Source organism: Nannospalax galili, unplaced genomic scaffold (assembly GCF_000622305.1).
Source record: "Nannospalax galili isolate Female #2095 unplaced genomic scaffold, S.galili_v1.0 scaffold671, whole genome shotgun sequence".
Taxonomy (NCBI): domain Eukaryota; kingdom Metazoa; phylum Chordata; class Mammalia; order Rodentia; family Spalacidae; genus Nannospalax; species Nannospalax galili.
In genome coordinates this window covers 582771-598249 of record NW_008329133.1, presented here as the reverse complement: position 1 = coordinate 598249, position 15479 = coordinate 582771, and the positions used below count along the sequence as shown (strand labels likewise).

The 15479-nt window shown below is 40.2% G+C and overlaps 1 protein-coding gene across 2 annotated transcripts; it reads right to left on the bottom strand.

Annotated features, from left to right (window-relative positions):
- Window positions 1–12462: 12462 nt before the first annotated feature.
- On the bottom strand, window positions 12463–14010 carry Bex3 (brain expressed X-linked 3). Of its 2 annotated transcripts, none has more exons than XM_008832338.3 (3): window positions 13846–14010; window positions 13430–13508; window positions 12463–13070 (listed from the first exon to the last, which is right to left on the bottom strand). In XM_008832338.3, exon 3 carries the CDS (start codon window positions 13040–13042, stop codon window positions 12704–12706), a length of 339 nt encoding a protein of 112 aa, XP_008830560.1. In that variant the 5' UTR covers window positions 13043–13070; window positions 13430–13508; window positions 13846–14010; the 3' UTR covers window positions 12463–12703. The 2 variants fall into 2 exon arrangements, with proteins under 2 accessions (XP_008830560.1, XP_017653404.1); XM_017797915.2 differs by having other exon boundaries at window positions 12463–13024.
- Between the last annotated feature and the right edge of the window lie 1469 nt (window positions 14011–15479).

Sequence of the window (15479 nt, the reverse complement as noted above, 5' to 3'; positions counted from 1 at the left end):
TCAATGAATCCAAGAGTTGGTCCTTTGAAAAGATAAACAAGATTGAAAGACCGCTAGCCCAGTTAACCAAAAGAAAGAAAGATTACCTCCAAATCAACAAAATCAGAGATGAAAGGGGAAACATCACAACAGACACCAGAAAGATACAGAACATTATAGGGGAATACTTTAAAAACCTATATGCTACTAAATTTGAAAACCTAAAAGAAATGGACAGATATCTAAAAGCATGGGAACCACCAAAACTTAAACCAAAAAGAGGCTAACAGCTTAAACAGACCCATATCACAAAAAGAAATTGAAAGAGTAATACAAAACCTCCCGACTAAAAGAAGCCCAGGGCCAGATGGATTTACAGCAGAATTCTATCAGACATTTAAAGAAGATCTACATCCAATGCTACTTAATTTATTCAAAAAGATAGAAATGGAAGGAGAACTTCCAAATTCCTTCTATGAAGCCAGCATCACTCTAATACCAAGGCCGGGAAAAGATACAAGCAAAAAAAAGAAAACTATAGACCCATATTCTTAATCAACATAGTTGCAAAAATTCTCAACAAGATACTTGCAAACTGCATACAGACACACATCAAAAAGATCATCCACCATGATCAAGTCGGCTTTATCCCAGAGATGCACAGATGGTTCATTATACGTAAGTCAATAAACGTCATAAATCATATAAATGGGCTCAAAGGCAAGAACCACATTGTCATCACAATAGATGCAGAGAAGGCCTTTGAAAACCAGGGTTTTCTGTAGACACCATCAAAAGCAGGCACTTGGGGACTCTGGGGCTTCAGGAACTTCTGGACAAGGATTCCAGCCAGGAAACACATGCTGAGATTCCTCTATTGTTCCAGAAATTTTCAGGGGCAGAGGCCAAGCCACCTCTGCCACCCTCAGTATCAGTTTGCTAAATAAATGTCCAAGCTCAGTAACAGGCCTTCCTACTGTCCCCAAGCCTGTCTCTTGAATCTCCTCTGTCTGTGGCTGCAGCACTCCAGGCACTGGTCTGAATCTCCGAGTACATCACTCTTCTGTGTTAGTGTTAAGGAAACATTAAACTAAGTGGCAGCTGAAAACTCCCTTATTCTCTGGTCACTGGTCCCGGCATGGAACCAAAGCAACACATCCCATGACAGAATTCACCTAAGGAACAGTGACTCTGAACGAGGAATGTAGCTCAAGGGAGTACTCAGGAGGCTAGAAAATAACAATCAGAGAAAGAGTACATGGAAACACTCCCTTTCATACACAATAGCTGCAAAAAAAAAAAAATCTCGGAATAAACCTGACCAAAGACATTAAAGACCTTTCCAATTAAATTTTTAAATCTTTAAAGAAAGAGATTAAGGAAGACATCAGAAGATGGAAGGACCTGTCATGCTCATGGATTGGAATAATTAATATTGTGAAAATGACCATCGTACCAAAATCTATTTATAGATTCAATGCAAAACCAATCAAAATCCCCTTGACATTTTTTCAGAGAATTGGAAAAAACCATCCTAAGATTCATATGGAAACACAAAAGACCTCGGATAGCCAAAGCCAAAGCAACCCTCAGCACTAAGAGCAATGCCTGGGGGTGGGAGTTATTGTATCAGATTTTAAGCTGTATTTCAGAGCTATAGTCATAAAAACAACATGGTACTGCCACAAAAATAGACCCATAGATCAATGGAACAAAATTGAAGACCCAAATATGAGTAAATGCAATTTCAGCAACCTGATATTTGACAAAGGGGCCAAGAATATTCATTGGAAGAAAGACAGCATGTTCAGCAAGTGGTGCTGGCAAAACTGGATCTCCACCTGCAAAAGAATGAAACTAAACCCCTATCTTTCACCCTGCACAAAAGTCAATTCCAAATGGATCAAAGACATCAATGTTAAGCCTGAAAGTCTGAAAATGTTAGAAGAAAACTTTGGAAAAAACCGACAAGACATAGGTGTAGGAAAGGATTTTCTTAAGCAGATATCAATTGCTCAGGAAACAAGGGTAAGAATTAACAAATGGGACCTCATTAAACTAAAAAGCTTCTGTACATCCAAGGGAGCAACCAGGTAAGCGAACGGAAAACTCACAGAATGGGAGAAAATCTTCACCATCAACACATCTGACAGAGGTTTAATATCCAGAATATATAATGAACTCAAGAAACAGAGAATCAACACAAGAAGTAACCCAATTAAAAGATGGGCTAAGGACCTGAACAGAGAGTTCTCAAAAGAAGAAATAAAAAATCAAGAGAACAAATGATACCAAATGTTGGAGAGGATGTGGGGAAAGGGGAATGCTCATCCACTGCTGGTGGGCCTGCAAACTTGTTCAAACCCTATGGAAAGCAGTATGGAGAACTCTTAAAAAAGTACAAATGAACCTACCGTTTGACCCAGTTATACCACTCCTTGGCATATACCCAAAGAACTCATCCTATTGCAGAGACACTTGTACATCCACGTTTGTTGCTGCTCTTTTCACAATAGCTAAGAGATGGAAGCAACCTAAGTGTCCCTCAATTGACAAGTGCATAATGAAAATGTGGTTCAGTTATATGATGGAGTTTTACTCAGCAGTAAAGAAAGATGAAATCATGAGATTTGCAGGTAAATGGATGAAACTAGAAACTGTCATACTAAGTGAAGTAACACAGACTCAGAAAAAACAATCGACATATGTTCTCCCTCATATGTGGTTCCTAGAACCAAACCCGGACAAGTGACTATGTATCCAGACATAACTGCAGGAACCAGGATAATGGAAAGGAACCAGGGAGGTAAAGGAAAAGAAAGAACCTGAAAGAGAAGAACAGTAGGAATCAGGCCTTAATAAGAGAGATATGGATAAAAATTGGGTTAGTTTAATGGAGGGGGGAGGGAATCGTATACAGGGAAACTAGGGGATAAAGGGAAAGAAGGAGCTCAAGAGAGGTAGGACTGTAGGAGAAGGGTATTATTAAAGGAGAAAGGGGGAAAATGGGGGCACCTTAATTGGGGAAACCATGATGAAAGGGTGAGACAATGTGACAGATAAAAATGCCTAGGTAGTTTTAAAAAACAGAGGGAACCATATTACTCCAGCAACCTACTGGCAAATTTTACATAGGAGATCAAGAAATATATGTCTAGGTAAGGTTTATCTGAGAATAACTTGTCTTTGCCCAAGATTTATCTACATGACACATGGTAATTAAAAGTACCAGACTGGTGGAACTAACCTTCTTGGGTGTTTAACAGACATACTTTGAGGCCTATAATAATTTGGTCAGAGGGACATAAAGGACAGTTTTTGCTCCTTGCCCTCCTAGGTTGACTAGTTCCAGGGGACTATGAGAATCTCTCAAAATGTCCTTTAATGGTGGTGGGTCACCTGTCCTCTTGATCAAGGAAGCTGGGATACCCCAACAGTTGCACTTGAACCAGTGTCTAGTGTACAAAGAGGAGGGTCAACACAGAGGAATCATTTCCTCCATGCTTCCAAGTAAAGCCAGCCATGATCGAGCAGGACCTTTGACTTATCTTCACATAGGCGGAACTGGTAAAAGAAAGGAGCCTGGGGCTCCTCCCAAGCCCATGTGACCCCTGAGGAACAGATCCTCAAACGACCTTAATAGTAAAAATAAATTGGTTTATGTGGACCAACTGTATGGCCTTAAACACCCAAAAGGAAAGTATAACCAAAGATAAAAGGGGCCAATATAATTTTTAAGAGTCCATATTATAGCTAAAGGCTACATAACAAGCAACAAGCCAGATAGGAGATACCTTCTTTTGAGTTGTTAGCCAGGGTGGCCAAAGGGACTCCCAGATAGTAACCCAGCATAGAACTGGGAAAGTGAACAGCAGACCCCAATCTTATCTAAAGGAATATTGACAACTGATTGCTGCTAGATGAGGAACAGCTGACATTCCTAAAACAAAGACCTCTAGATAGGCTGACTAGATTCACCAAATGGACAAGTAGTGGGGAATGGCTGGGGGTGCCAACAACACAGCGGACAGTAGCAGGGATAACAGAGTATAAGGGCTCTAGTGGGGGGAGGGAGGCTATTGAAAGGTGCCATCTGGGAAGTGGGTGTATAGTTGAATAAGAAGGTTGGGACGTTCTGTGTTATACACACACACACACACACACACACAAACAAACAAATTTTTAAAAATATATTATATTTGAGGAGGAAGCATGAAAATTTACATCATGTTAATTGGCAGAGGTGATAAACGTTACCATTGAAATCTACCTGATGACTCTATAGATGTACACAGGTGCCAAGGATTCGAGTGTAACTGATTATGACTAGTAATAATTAGATACATACAGATTAGAGATGCATGCGCCAATATCTCAGTGTTAGTAGCAAAAACAATGATTCTTTCTGCAAGGAACAATATATTCTAAAATGAAATGGAGGTCTTTTTTAAAGGTTAAAAATTCATTCAGTTTTACGTCTTACAGGGCTCATACTGAGTTCAATAATGTATAACTTTATTAATTCAACTTTGAACCTAGTAACTTATAGAGGGAAGTCGGTATATAGATGAATAAGATTGGGATGTTCTATATGATATACACACACAAAAATCAACAAATTTTAAAAATGAGTTATATTTGAGGAAGAAGCATAAAAACTTACTTCATGTTAATTAGTAGAGGTGAAAAACATTACCATGGAAATCTACCTGATGACTTTATATCCATACTCAGGTAGTAAGGATCCGAGTGTAACCGACTGTGACTAGTAATAATCAGATACGTAGAAATTAAAGACACATGTGCAAACATCTAAGTGTTAGTAGTTAAAAATGTAGGAAACAGCATATTTTAAAATGAAATTGAGATCTTCTTTAAAGGGTAGAAACTCATTCAATTTTATGTCTTACAGGGTTTATACTGAGTTCAGTATTGTATAATTGTCAGGGTTTATAATGAGTTCAATATTGTATGACTGTATTAATTGAACATAAATCATAAATATTTACAGCCACCTTTGAAAGAGACGTATCCTTGCTCTGGAATGTGTTACTGAATATGTTAAAGCTGTAATGAAATGCTTATTCTAAAATAAATAAATAAATAATTAGAAATTGGAGAACAATGACATTTTACTATACTACAAAGAGAGGAAAATTGGTACAACTTCTTTTTTTTTTTTTTCTTTTTTTTTTTTTTTGGACAGGGTCTCCCTAGTCCCAGCCCACCTGGAACTCACTATGAAGACGAGACCAGGCTGGCCTCGATCTCACAGAAATCCATCTGTCTCTGCCTCCTGAGGACTGGGATTAAAGGCATGCACCACCATATCTGGCAGCAGAACTTCTCTGTGGACACACTTGGCATCATCTATGAGAGAGTCCAGAGAGGCCTCATTAGCTATTGCTTGCTTAAGGCTGTACTCACAAGGTTTCAGGCACACACTGAGGTATGTGCAGCATACCTAAAATAACAAAAGTCACCTCCTTAAGGAAAATCTCAGAAACTTTTTTCAGAAAAAAATCTTCCAATAGCCAATATATAATACTTACATAAATAGTGATTAAAACATGAAAAGCAATTATGTATGTTTCGTTTATGAATACATTCAAGAATAGTTCAATGTCCAGCAAAGCATGAGAATGATAAAAAATGCTTGAGGATAGTGGTTCCTATTAGCAGAGAGGTGACTAGAGGAGCCACCCAGAGGTGTCCACTTTATTGATATTAACTTTATAGACTTGACTGTGTAGATGTTTGTTTACTGTAATTTTATGATACTTTAAAAATGTGTTAAGGGGCTGTAGAGATGGTTCAGCAGTTAAGAGCACTGGCTGCTCTTGCAGAGAACCTGGGTTCAGTTCCCAGCACCCATTTGGTGGCTAACAACCATCTATAACTCCAGTTCCAGGGGATCCAACATCACTTCTGACCTCCACTCACACAGGTACACTTACATGCATGCAGGCAAAACACTCACACACATAAAGTAAAAATAAATAAAAATCATTACAAAATAAAACATGTTAAACATATTTGGCATGGGTTAATCTCTAATTAGTTTTGTTCTGGATAACCAAGTAAACCATTATCCACTTAACAAATGCAGACAATACATTAAAGTACTATTATGAACATATCTATAACATTTAGTCCAACCATATACTAGCAACGCTATTGTCAGAAACAATATGTTTCCTCCAGGAATCATCTACACATATGTGCATATGTGCACACACAGGTATGTATGATGAATATGAGTCTTACTTAAATGAGCCAGTAAGGAAGAATGAAGGTTTTGTTTGTAGCTCCTCAGCACTGAGATGATTCTCACCACCTGGTGCAGATCCATCTGATCCCAATCCTACTGCCATGCCATTGGGAAAACCACAGCAATGTGACTTTGTTGTGATTTTCTGTTTGACTCATGGTCCTAACTGGCCACTTTGACACCTGGGTGCTCACCAAAATGAGTGCAAAAAGCAGGGTGGTCAATTAAGTACACTGATATTCAGCAAGACGACATTAGTTTCTTCCTATGTTTGTCCAGGTTTTGTATTTTCATTATCGCTAAACTCAAAATATTTCCCAATTGCTGTTGTGACTCCTTCTCTTCTCAAACCTTATTTAGATAGTGTCGTTTGACTTCTAAATAATTAGGGAATTCTAATTGTCTTTGTAGAGACTAAAATATACTCAGAGAGGTTGCAGTGCTTGAAATGTGTTGATTCTTCTTTTGTGGCCCAACTTATGTGTCAATTTGGAGAAGTTATCCGAAGACTATTTATTTATTTATTTACTTATTTATTTACTTATTGTGGTACTGGAAATCAATAGCAGAACTTGTTACATGCTAGGCAAATGTTCTACTGCATCCATGATACGCAGATACATTTTTTATTATTTATTATTTTTATTTTATGTGTATGCGTGTACTGCCTGCATGTAGGTAAATGCACCCGTGTTGTACAATGCCCCTGGAGGACAGAAGAGGCTATTGGATCCCCTGGAACTGGAGTTACAGACAGTTGTTAGCTGCCATGTGGGTGCTGGGATTCAAACCCGAGTCTTCTGCAAGAACAGTCAGTGTTTGTAACTGCTGAGCCATCTTTCCAGCCCCACAGATACATTTTAAAGATTTTTTTCAGCAGTCGTTTGCTGTTTCACATGCTAATAATGTAAAATAGGTTACTAATTTTACAAAATCTTCAATATCATTAATGATATTTTCCTACTTTTGCTACTAAATATCCAAAATTTTCATTGTTCTTTCTAACATTGTTTATGGGTTTTTCTACATATCTGTTATGGTTTAAATCAGAAGCGTCCCTGAGGGCTCATGTCTTAAAGGCTTGAATGCCAACTAATGTGCTTTGGGAAAATGACAGGATAGTGAGGGCTCTGACCTAATCAGTGGAATAATTCCTTTGTCTCTGGTGAAGAGGTAGAGACACAGCTCCTCGAAGCCATCCTCAGCAACTTGAGGCGTTTCTCTTAGCTTTTAGGGACCTCAACTCAGGTCAAACTGAGGTTAGTGACTTTTACCCTGAAGAGAATATCAGGACTAGTCTGATGTTTATGAAATAGTGTTGTAGATTTTTTAAAAATGAGTGTGTTTTGCCTGCATGTATGTAGGAATACCAAGTGCTTGCAATGCATTGGAGGCCAGATTAGGGCATCAGATCCCTTACAACTACAGTTATGGACTGTTGTTTTTGCTATGTCAGTGTGGGGAACCAAGCCTATATCCTTTGGAAGACCAGTAAGTGTTCTTAACTGCTGAGCTGTCTCTCTACCACAGTGTTGGAGAGTTTTATTAAAGAACTTTAATATATGCTTAAACACAATGATTGAGAGAACGAGAGGCTCTCCAAAGAAAGCAAGACACACCTAGGAGCATGAGTATGGGATCGTCAGAGAAAGAGTTGCAGAAAGTTGGACTTATCCAAGTGCACGTATGTGTTCTTCAATGGAGAATAAGCAAATACTTGTCTTAGCCTAATCCATATATACCATTTTGATGGTGGTCATGTTACATCTCAAAAGCCTGTCAAGAAAACTTTTTTCCTTCCTCTTTCAATAAGTGGAATTATAGAGTTGCTCTAAAGAGGCCTTTAAACTGATAAAATAAAATCAGGAGCCACTAGATTTGCACAGGGGTTTTAATGCATGTCCTTTCCCTATAAATGGAATTTCTAGTGATATTGTTAGAACTGCAGATTTACACCTGGGAAGGGACAATGGCCTTAATCAGATGTTTATTGTGCTGGGATTCTTGCTTCTTTGCTGGCAAGTGCCTTCAATTGGATTCCAGGGAGAGGTGGGCTCCTCCCTCCCCTTTTATGTCACCTAGATTTGCCCTGTCTTTCTATTTTGGCTCATCTTGGTAGATCCATAATATGATGGCATTATTGGAAGGTGGTAGATACTAGGAGGTGGGGCCCGTTTGGAAGAAGTAGGTCAGTAGGCACATGCCTTGCAAAAATATAACTTGTGGTGGGTCCCTTCCTGTCACTCTCTGCTTCCTAACTTCACGGATGTGAGAAGACCTTGCCACATGTTTGTGAACATTGACATTTCTGCTCCACCTCAGAGCCAACACAATGGAATCAAGTAATGATGGGCTAAAACCTCTGAGAACAGGAGCCAAATTAAATCTCTCATTTAAGTTGTTTTGTTCATGTATTTGTCACAGTGACAGAAAATTAACTCATCATCATTTTATTCTGCTGTTTTACTTTTGTGATTATTGTTGATTGTCAACTTCTCGAGATCTAGAATCGCCAGAGATAAGCCTCTGGGCCTGTCTGTCAAGAATTATCTTGATTAAGTTAGCCTGTGGCCATGTGTGTGAGGGATTATCTACATTAGGTTAATTGAGATTGAGGGACTCATTCTAAATTTGGGTGGTACCACTCCATGGGCTGCCTCAAGCTCCTGCCACCATCCCTTCCCTACAGTGATGAACTTGTACTCTCAACTGTGAGAAATAAACCCATTCTCATATAAGTTGCATTTTTCAGGGTATTTTTTTTATCACAGTAACAGGAAAAGTAACTAATACAGCTTTATTTCATAAGGTGAAGGTACATTAAGAAATATGATACTTTCCTGGTGGGGTGTTTGATCAGTTTTCTTTATTAAATGTGTCTCTTTATCTACATAACACTCACTGCCTTAAATTTTGCCTTCTGTGATATTTTAAAACTGTACCAGATAGCATGAAGTAGTATACCCTTCATCATTCTCTTACATTCATCCTTTCTGTGTTCATATATTTAATGTGAAAATTGTATCCTCGTCTTTTGCTCTTCATTGCTTCGCTTACAATAAGTAGGGGACAGGATCGAGATCTGAACTCAGTTGGTTCTGATAAATTCCAAACTTGGCATATTAGGGCCTGAGCTATATTCTCCTTTAAATATTGTAAGTCCAATCTCTTTTCCGTCTCTGTGTTCTTCTTGGCTGATCTCATTCTCTTTTGCAGTTGTTTATTACAGTCCTAAGCATAATAATTAAACACTTCTAAGTCAGGCTTGTCTGATCCTACTCACGTTTACCTAGTTCTCTAGAGTTCATCATGGTTTGGGATAGCAAAAAAAAAAAAAAAAATCTAGTATAAACAGTTTCAGGCAATCCCTGACTAAACTGTGCCTTCAGGAAGTTGAGAAATCAGCTGCAATCTTTGTATAGTTTTTTAAAGGCCTCTGTGAAGTGTTCAAATGTTCAAGCTGGCTAATACTGACAGAAGGGGAGTTTGGCTGGCTTTTTGACCGATAGTCCTTTTACTTAAGGCAGCTAGTGCAGGAATTAGGAAGTTAATTAGTGAGTGCAAATGCCAGATCCCCCAGTGTTTGCTTATTTACAGGAAAGTGGACACAATTTACTAGTAATAGTGATTTTTTAACAGTGCTTAATACTTGCCTAGTGCCTCAGGGAGAGATGGGTCCTCCTTTTCTGTCTCAACTGCAACTACAATTCATGTTATGTGTTTAAAAATTTAAAAGTCAGATCTTTCTAAGAGAGATCAGTGTGTCATTACATAATACATGTGCTATCAGGAAAGGAGACAGAGAACAGACATGAGATTCCATCCATCTTGTTCATGGAATCCAGCCTTTTCTCTCTTTCTCTGACATGTTTTAGAAAATGCCATACACAAATAGTTCTATGTTGTTCTATTACATAAAGTAAGTATACTTTCTTTATGATCAAAAATTGCCAACTGAAACTTAGTGGCTTGAAAATGGCTCCGGATTTTTGGCCAGCAATTTGAAGGTAATTTTTTTTTTTTTTTTGAGACAGGAAGACCTCAAACTCAAAATCTCTCTGTTCCCACCCCCACATGCTAGCATTACAGACCTATGCCTCCACTCACAACTTTAAAGGTTAGAAAGAGGCAGTGTTTCCCATGTAAGGTTCTGCATCTGGCTCTATTGTGACTAAATATAGGATGAAATTAAAAATATTATGAGTGATATCCCTGGATAACTGGATTATGGTTGTTTATATTCTTTAATTTTCAGCACAATCTAAACATATTTGGTGACCTTTTATTGTATATCTATAAAAAAGTATTATATATATTTTTAAGTATTCTTCATTAACACTTTATATTGTGTATAGAAAGTAGAATATCCAGAAACAAAAATACAGATTGTTATATATAATTTTACACTACTGTGAAATTATTTAACAACTTAATGAATGCTTTATTTTGCTATTAAATATACATCAGGCATGGTGCCAGACAGTGAACTTCAGGGTGACAAAGGGAGAATTATTGTTATAAATGGGCAGAGCATGGACATGCATAGCAACTATAATGTATAATTTAATCCTATTATCAATATACTAGTACTAAATCTATGATAATGCATTAATAGGCCATTTATAAAGATAAAACAGTATCAGCTCTGAATATTTAATATAGTCCAGTTTTACTAATGTATTTTGGAACTGTATATTCATTGTGGAATCAAGTAAGGTAATTCAGATTATGTTTTTAAAATGGTACAATTTCTTCTAGTTTCTCCTGTGCCTATGTTGTCAAAAATCAGATAAAAAAAATCACCTGCATAACTGTAAAAAGCAGTAATTTCTGATTTAGATGTTGGTAACAGTGGGCAGTGGACTGGGAAAGGCACTCAGGTGTCAAGAATTTTTACATTTTCCTTATTTGTGCAGGTAAGGGGAGTCTGCATTCTAAGCCCTAATATACTATTAGGGCTAAAATTTTGCATATTGGATTCAATACTTTCTTTGGTATGCTTCTTGAGACGTTAATGTAATGCTTTCCAGATCAGTAATTACTAGCCTTTAGCTACTGGAAGTCAATTAGGAACAGCATTGAGCAGGGCTTCTAACTCTATTATACTTAACCTATCAAAACAATCAACAATTAAATATTGACTATGTCAGGCCCTGGACTAGAAACAGAGGTATGGTATAATTATGACAAAATTACTGCCTAGAGGACACATTTTGTTTAAAGAGCTCATAATGCAGTTTCATGCTTCAGAGGCAAGAAGCATAACCCAGCTTCAAGATTGTTTCCCCCGAAGTAATTTACATTTCTACATAAATCTGTTAAACTGGGTGAGCAGGCCTGCAGAGCAGCCACTTGAGGAAATCCACCAAGGGTAGAAATAAAGCCTTTGCCCCATTTGTGTTCTGGAGGTTTGCAGTATGCCGTTCTGAGCATAACCCCGTGAAACACCTAGTTAATCTGTTATGCTAGGTCCCACTGTACTTATGCCTAAGGTCTTTGAATGGGAGCACAAAAATAAAACCAGAAAGGGCTGTTTTCTTAAGAGCCAAAACCCCACGGGATTGGTACTCACCTAACTCGTATATCCTTAAGTTATAAAGGCATTCTCCACACTATTATAGAGGCAAAAAGGGAGGCTTGAAACATTGAGGGCTATAGACAAACCAGATATTTAGCTATGTTGAGGGCTATAAACATATCAATAGGTACAAAAACATGTATCAGAAGTGAATGCATGCCTCAGAGGAGTGATGTGGAGGAATCCATATCCTTTGCTGTATGGACAAGTGAGAATGGGGGAGGACTGAAGACTTCCTTAAGTTCTCCCCAAGTACTGGGTGGGGGCTGGAGGCCTTGGGCATGTTAAATGCTGCTGAGTAAGGAAGGAGCGAAAACAACAGTCCCACACATGATCTGTTCCATTCCACAGCCCAGAAAGACAATTATTGATCCCTATTTCAGAGAACATGGATCCTTCTAAGAATTTATCTAAAGGGGAGGGTGCATGCTTTAAGTCTGTCAGGTTAACAATTATGTACCTGTACCACACTCATAAAGTCACTGAAAAGTTGTTTTGTTTATGAAGCTCCAAATAAAAGGAAAGTCATATACATGTGCCCCAATAAACACTGTTGCATTTCACAATTTCTTTGTTTACGTATTTATATAAGTACATATGTATGCTTTTAAGGAGACAATAATAAATGTTTAGGTTGCTTTTTCAATGCTTTATTAGCTTTACATTTTCCATGCAAATGGGCAAAACCGTACTGTTGACAGAAACTTACACTGAGTGCAAAGGCAATCTCCAATTAGAAGCTGACAACACAAGACCCATCCAACACAAGGAAATACACAAAGCTCACAAGAGATCAGAAAAGGCATGTCAGGAAAATGCAAGGAAAAGGGATACAGTGGGAATCACAGTATTAATCTCATGGAAACTGGCAGAAGTCAAGGCATAAGGCAGAATTCATCATGATGGTCATGGTGATTAGAGAGCTCCCCCATAAGAATACGCAGACAATTCCTCAACTGTAGCTCCCTAAGTTTTCTCCTGATTTCTCTCATCTCTTCCATGAACATTTCCATGTCATCTCCATCTCCACCCATCCCATCATTGATCTGCCTATTAGGAATGGCCCATCGAAAATTAGGGGCAACACGGCGAGCCTGTCCGCGTCTGTTATTTCCTGCAGGCTGATGGCCATCGCCTCCTCCCAAAGGGCGATCTTCCTGCCCATTCTGCACGGGCTGCTCCATTTCTTCGTTTTCCTGGTGGATATTTGCCATGATGAGTTTTTTTTTTCAGGTTGTTATTCTTTGAATACAAGTAAGACAGAGCAAGGAAAGAGATGGAATGCTTGGTTCACTGACCAGCAAAATTCAGAACCTGACAAGGTAACTTTTCTAAATAATTTTTTCCCCATTTTAGACTATGCAACCTCTAGAGAGCCTCCAATTCTAGCCCCTCCCCCATTCTGTCTTCTCCCTCCCTCCTGCAAAGCCCACCATTTTTTATTTCCCAGGAGCCTTTCCCAGAGCTCTGCAATCACCAAAATGGAGGACTGAAAGGGAGAATAGGATAGGATGGGAGGTTTGACTGGGGTCTCAAACTGGGCTTAGCAGACGTTCCTGCATCACCCCCACCCCCGCCCCCAGTACTGCCCAGGCACCAACCTGGGCCTATCCCTGCTGCGTCCTCCTCCTCTCAATAGTCGCTGTGAGATGCGTCAGGGCAACTCTTGGCTTCTCCGACCTGCGGACAGCCGGGTGGGATGGAGGCGGCTCAGGCACTGCCACCCCTGGCGCCACCGCCCCCCCCCCCCCCCCCCGGCCCCCCCCCCCCCCCCCCCCCGCCGCGCGCCATCAGCCTTCCTGCGGCCCGCGGCTCCCGGGGCGACCCCAAGGCCAGGTCCCCAGTCCTCTGCTCTGCCGCCCTCCCCGGAGACCCCCGTGTCCCGCCCCCGGCAGGGCTGTTCCCCTGCGTAGACCCCGAGCCCCGAGCTGAAAGCCGCGGGCAGCCGCGCCCTTGCTGCTTTCCTCGGCGCTCCGCAGCATCGGCAGGGCACCATGCGCGGGCCCTGGGGCCTTACCTGCTCCGCTGGGCCCGGGCCCAATGCCAGCCCGCCCTGCGCACAGCAGCAGGGAGCTGGTGGCCAGATGGGAGTGACGACTGCACCCAAGGCGGCGCTGCTCTGCAGCCTCGGGTCACGTGAGGGCCGCGCGTCACAGCCAGGCTCGCTCTCCACCTTGGGCAGCCAGAGAGGCAGGAGGCTCCGCCCCGCTCCCCGCTGCGAGCGCGCACCACGCCCCCACCCGTCACTCATCCAGGTCCTCGCCAATCTGAGGATTTACTAGTGGCATCACTGTCTGGTGGTTGGACTTGATTGTTCCCTGTTACCAGGGAGAGTCAGCATCATCTTCCACCCCTCGAAATCCACACTGGCCAGTTCTTGGCTTTGGCCTTTTTTGAGTTCTTTCTTCACCTTAGCCACGTGCTTTCCCCCAAGACCCCTCCCTATAGATACCGTGACTTGGAGATTGGGATGGGCTGTATGTGTTTCTCCTTATTTACTTTTTAAAGAAATCAACATGCTTCTGAAAATTCGAAATTATGTGGACTCCCCCCATTTTCCTGCAATGCTGGGGACAGAACTTATATCCTCATAATTGCTAGACAAGTTCTCCTCCACTGAGCTGTAGACTCTGACCCACCCCACCTTTAAAGCCTTTTTTAAAATAATTTTGGTTCAGTGTCTTTCTGTTTGTTGGAACTACAACTTTCAATCCTCCTCCTTCACTCTCCCTTGTAGCTGCACCACCAAGCCCAGCGAGTTTTCACTTTTGAAAGAAATGCTTCATTCTGTAGAATGGGAAAAAAGCTCTGGTGTATGTTAGCCTATATGTAGCACACAGAAAAGTTTTTCCCTGGGCTTTACATAGCATCAACAATGTCAGTTTTTAAACACCATGTACTAATATGTTTCAATTTTGTATTTTAAAAAGAAATGACTCTTCCTTAATAGAGTGCGTGTTTTAAAAATGATCTAGCAGTTCCTTCTGGGAGCAGTCTTAATTTTATATGGAGAGAGAGAGAGAGAGAGAGAGAGAGAGAGAGAGAGAGAGAGAGACTCACTGTGTGGATCTGGCTGGCCTGGAAGTTACTATGTCAATCAAACAGGCTGGCCTATTTGGGGTAATCTTCAGTCTCTGCCTCTGTCTCTCAAGTCCTGGTATTATAGGACTGCACCACCATACCCAGGTTATGTGATATGTCTGATTAGACAGTCATGAGGAAAAATAGCTTTTTTTTTCATTCTTTGCCTTCCTTTCCAAAGCTTGCAAATCATCCCTACAGCTATTTTTCTGGAATTGGCTGAGATGTTAAGGGCGTAATATATAGACGTTACTCCCAAAGCCATCTACCTTTTGATGTGACTGTTTCAAAATATATTAGAAATAAGTAAAGGATGAATAAAGCAATGAACCTTGTTACCGAAACTCCTCCTGAGTGCAGATGCTCCTTCCACCTTGAAATCAGTTTCCCTTTTTGTTTTTGTTTGTTTTTTGTGTTTTGTTTTAAACAGGATCTTATCCTGTGGCTCAGATAGGCTTGGAGTTGAAACCAGTTTCTTTAAAAAAAGTTCACAGATAGAAGATAGATTTTTGGAAAAGTAATACCGTTACTTAACATTTAAAAGCTGTTCTTTATGAGACAAAGAGGCTT

Bases quoted from the DNA above. Each gene is read 5' to 3' on its own strand.
- Bex3 (XM_008832338.3), bottom strand. From the start codon at position 13,042: ATGGCAAATATCCACCAGGAAAACGAAGAAATGGAGCAGCCCGTGCAG.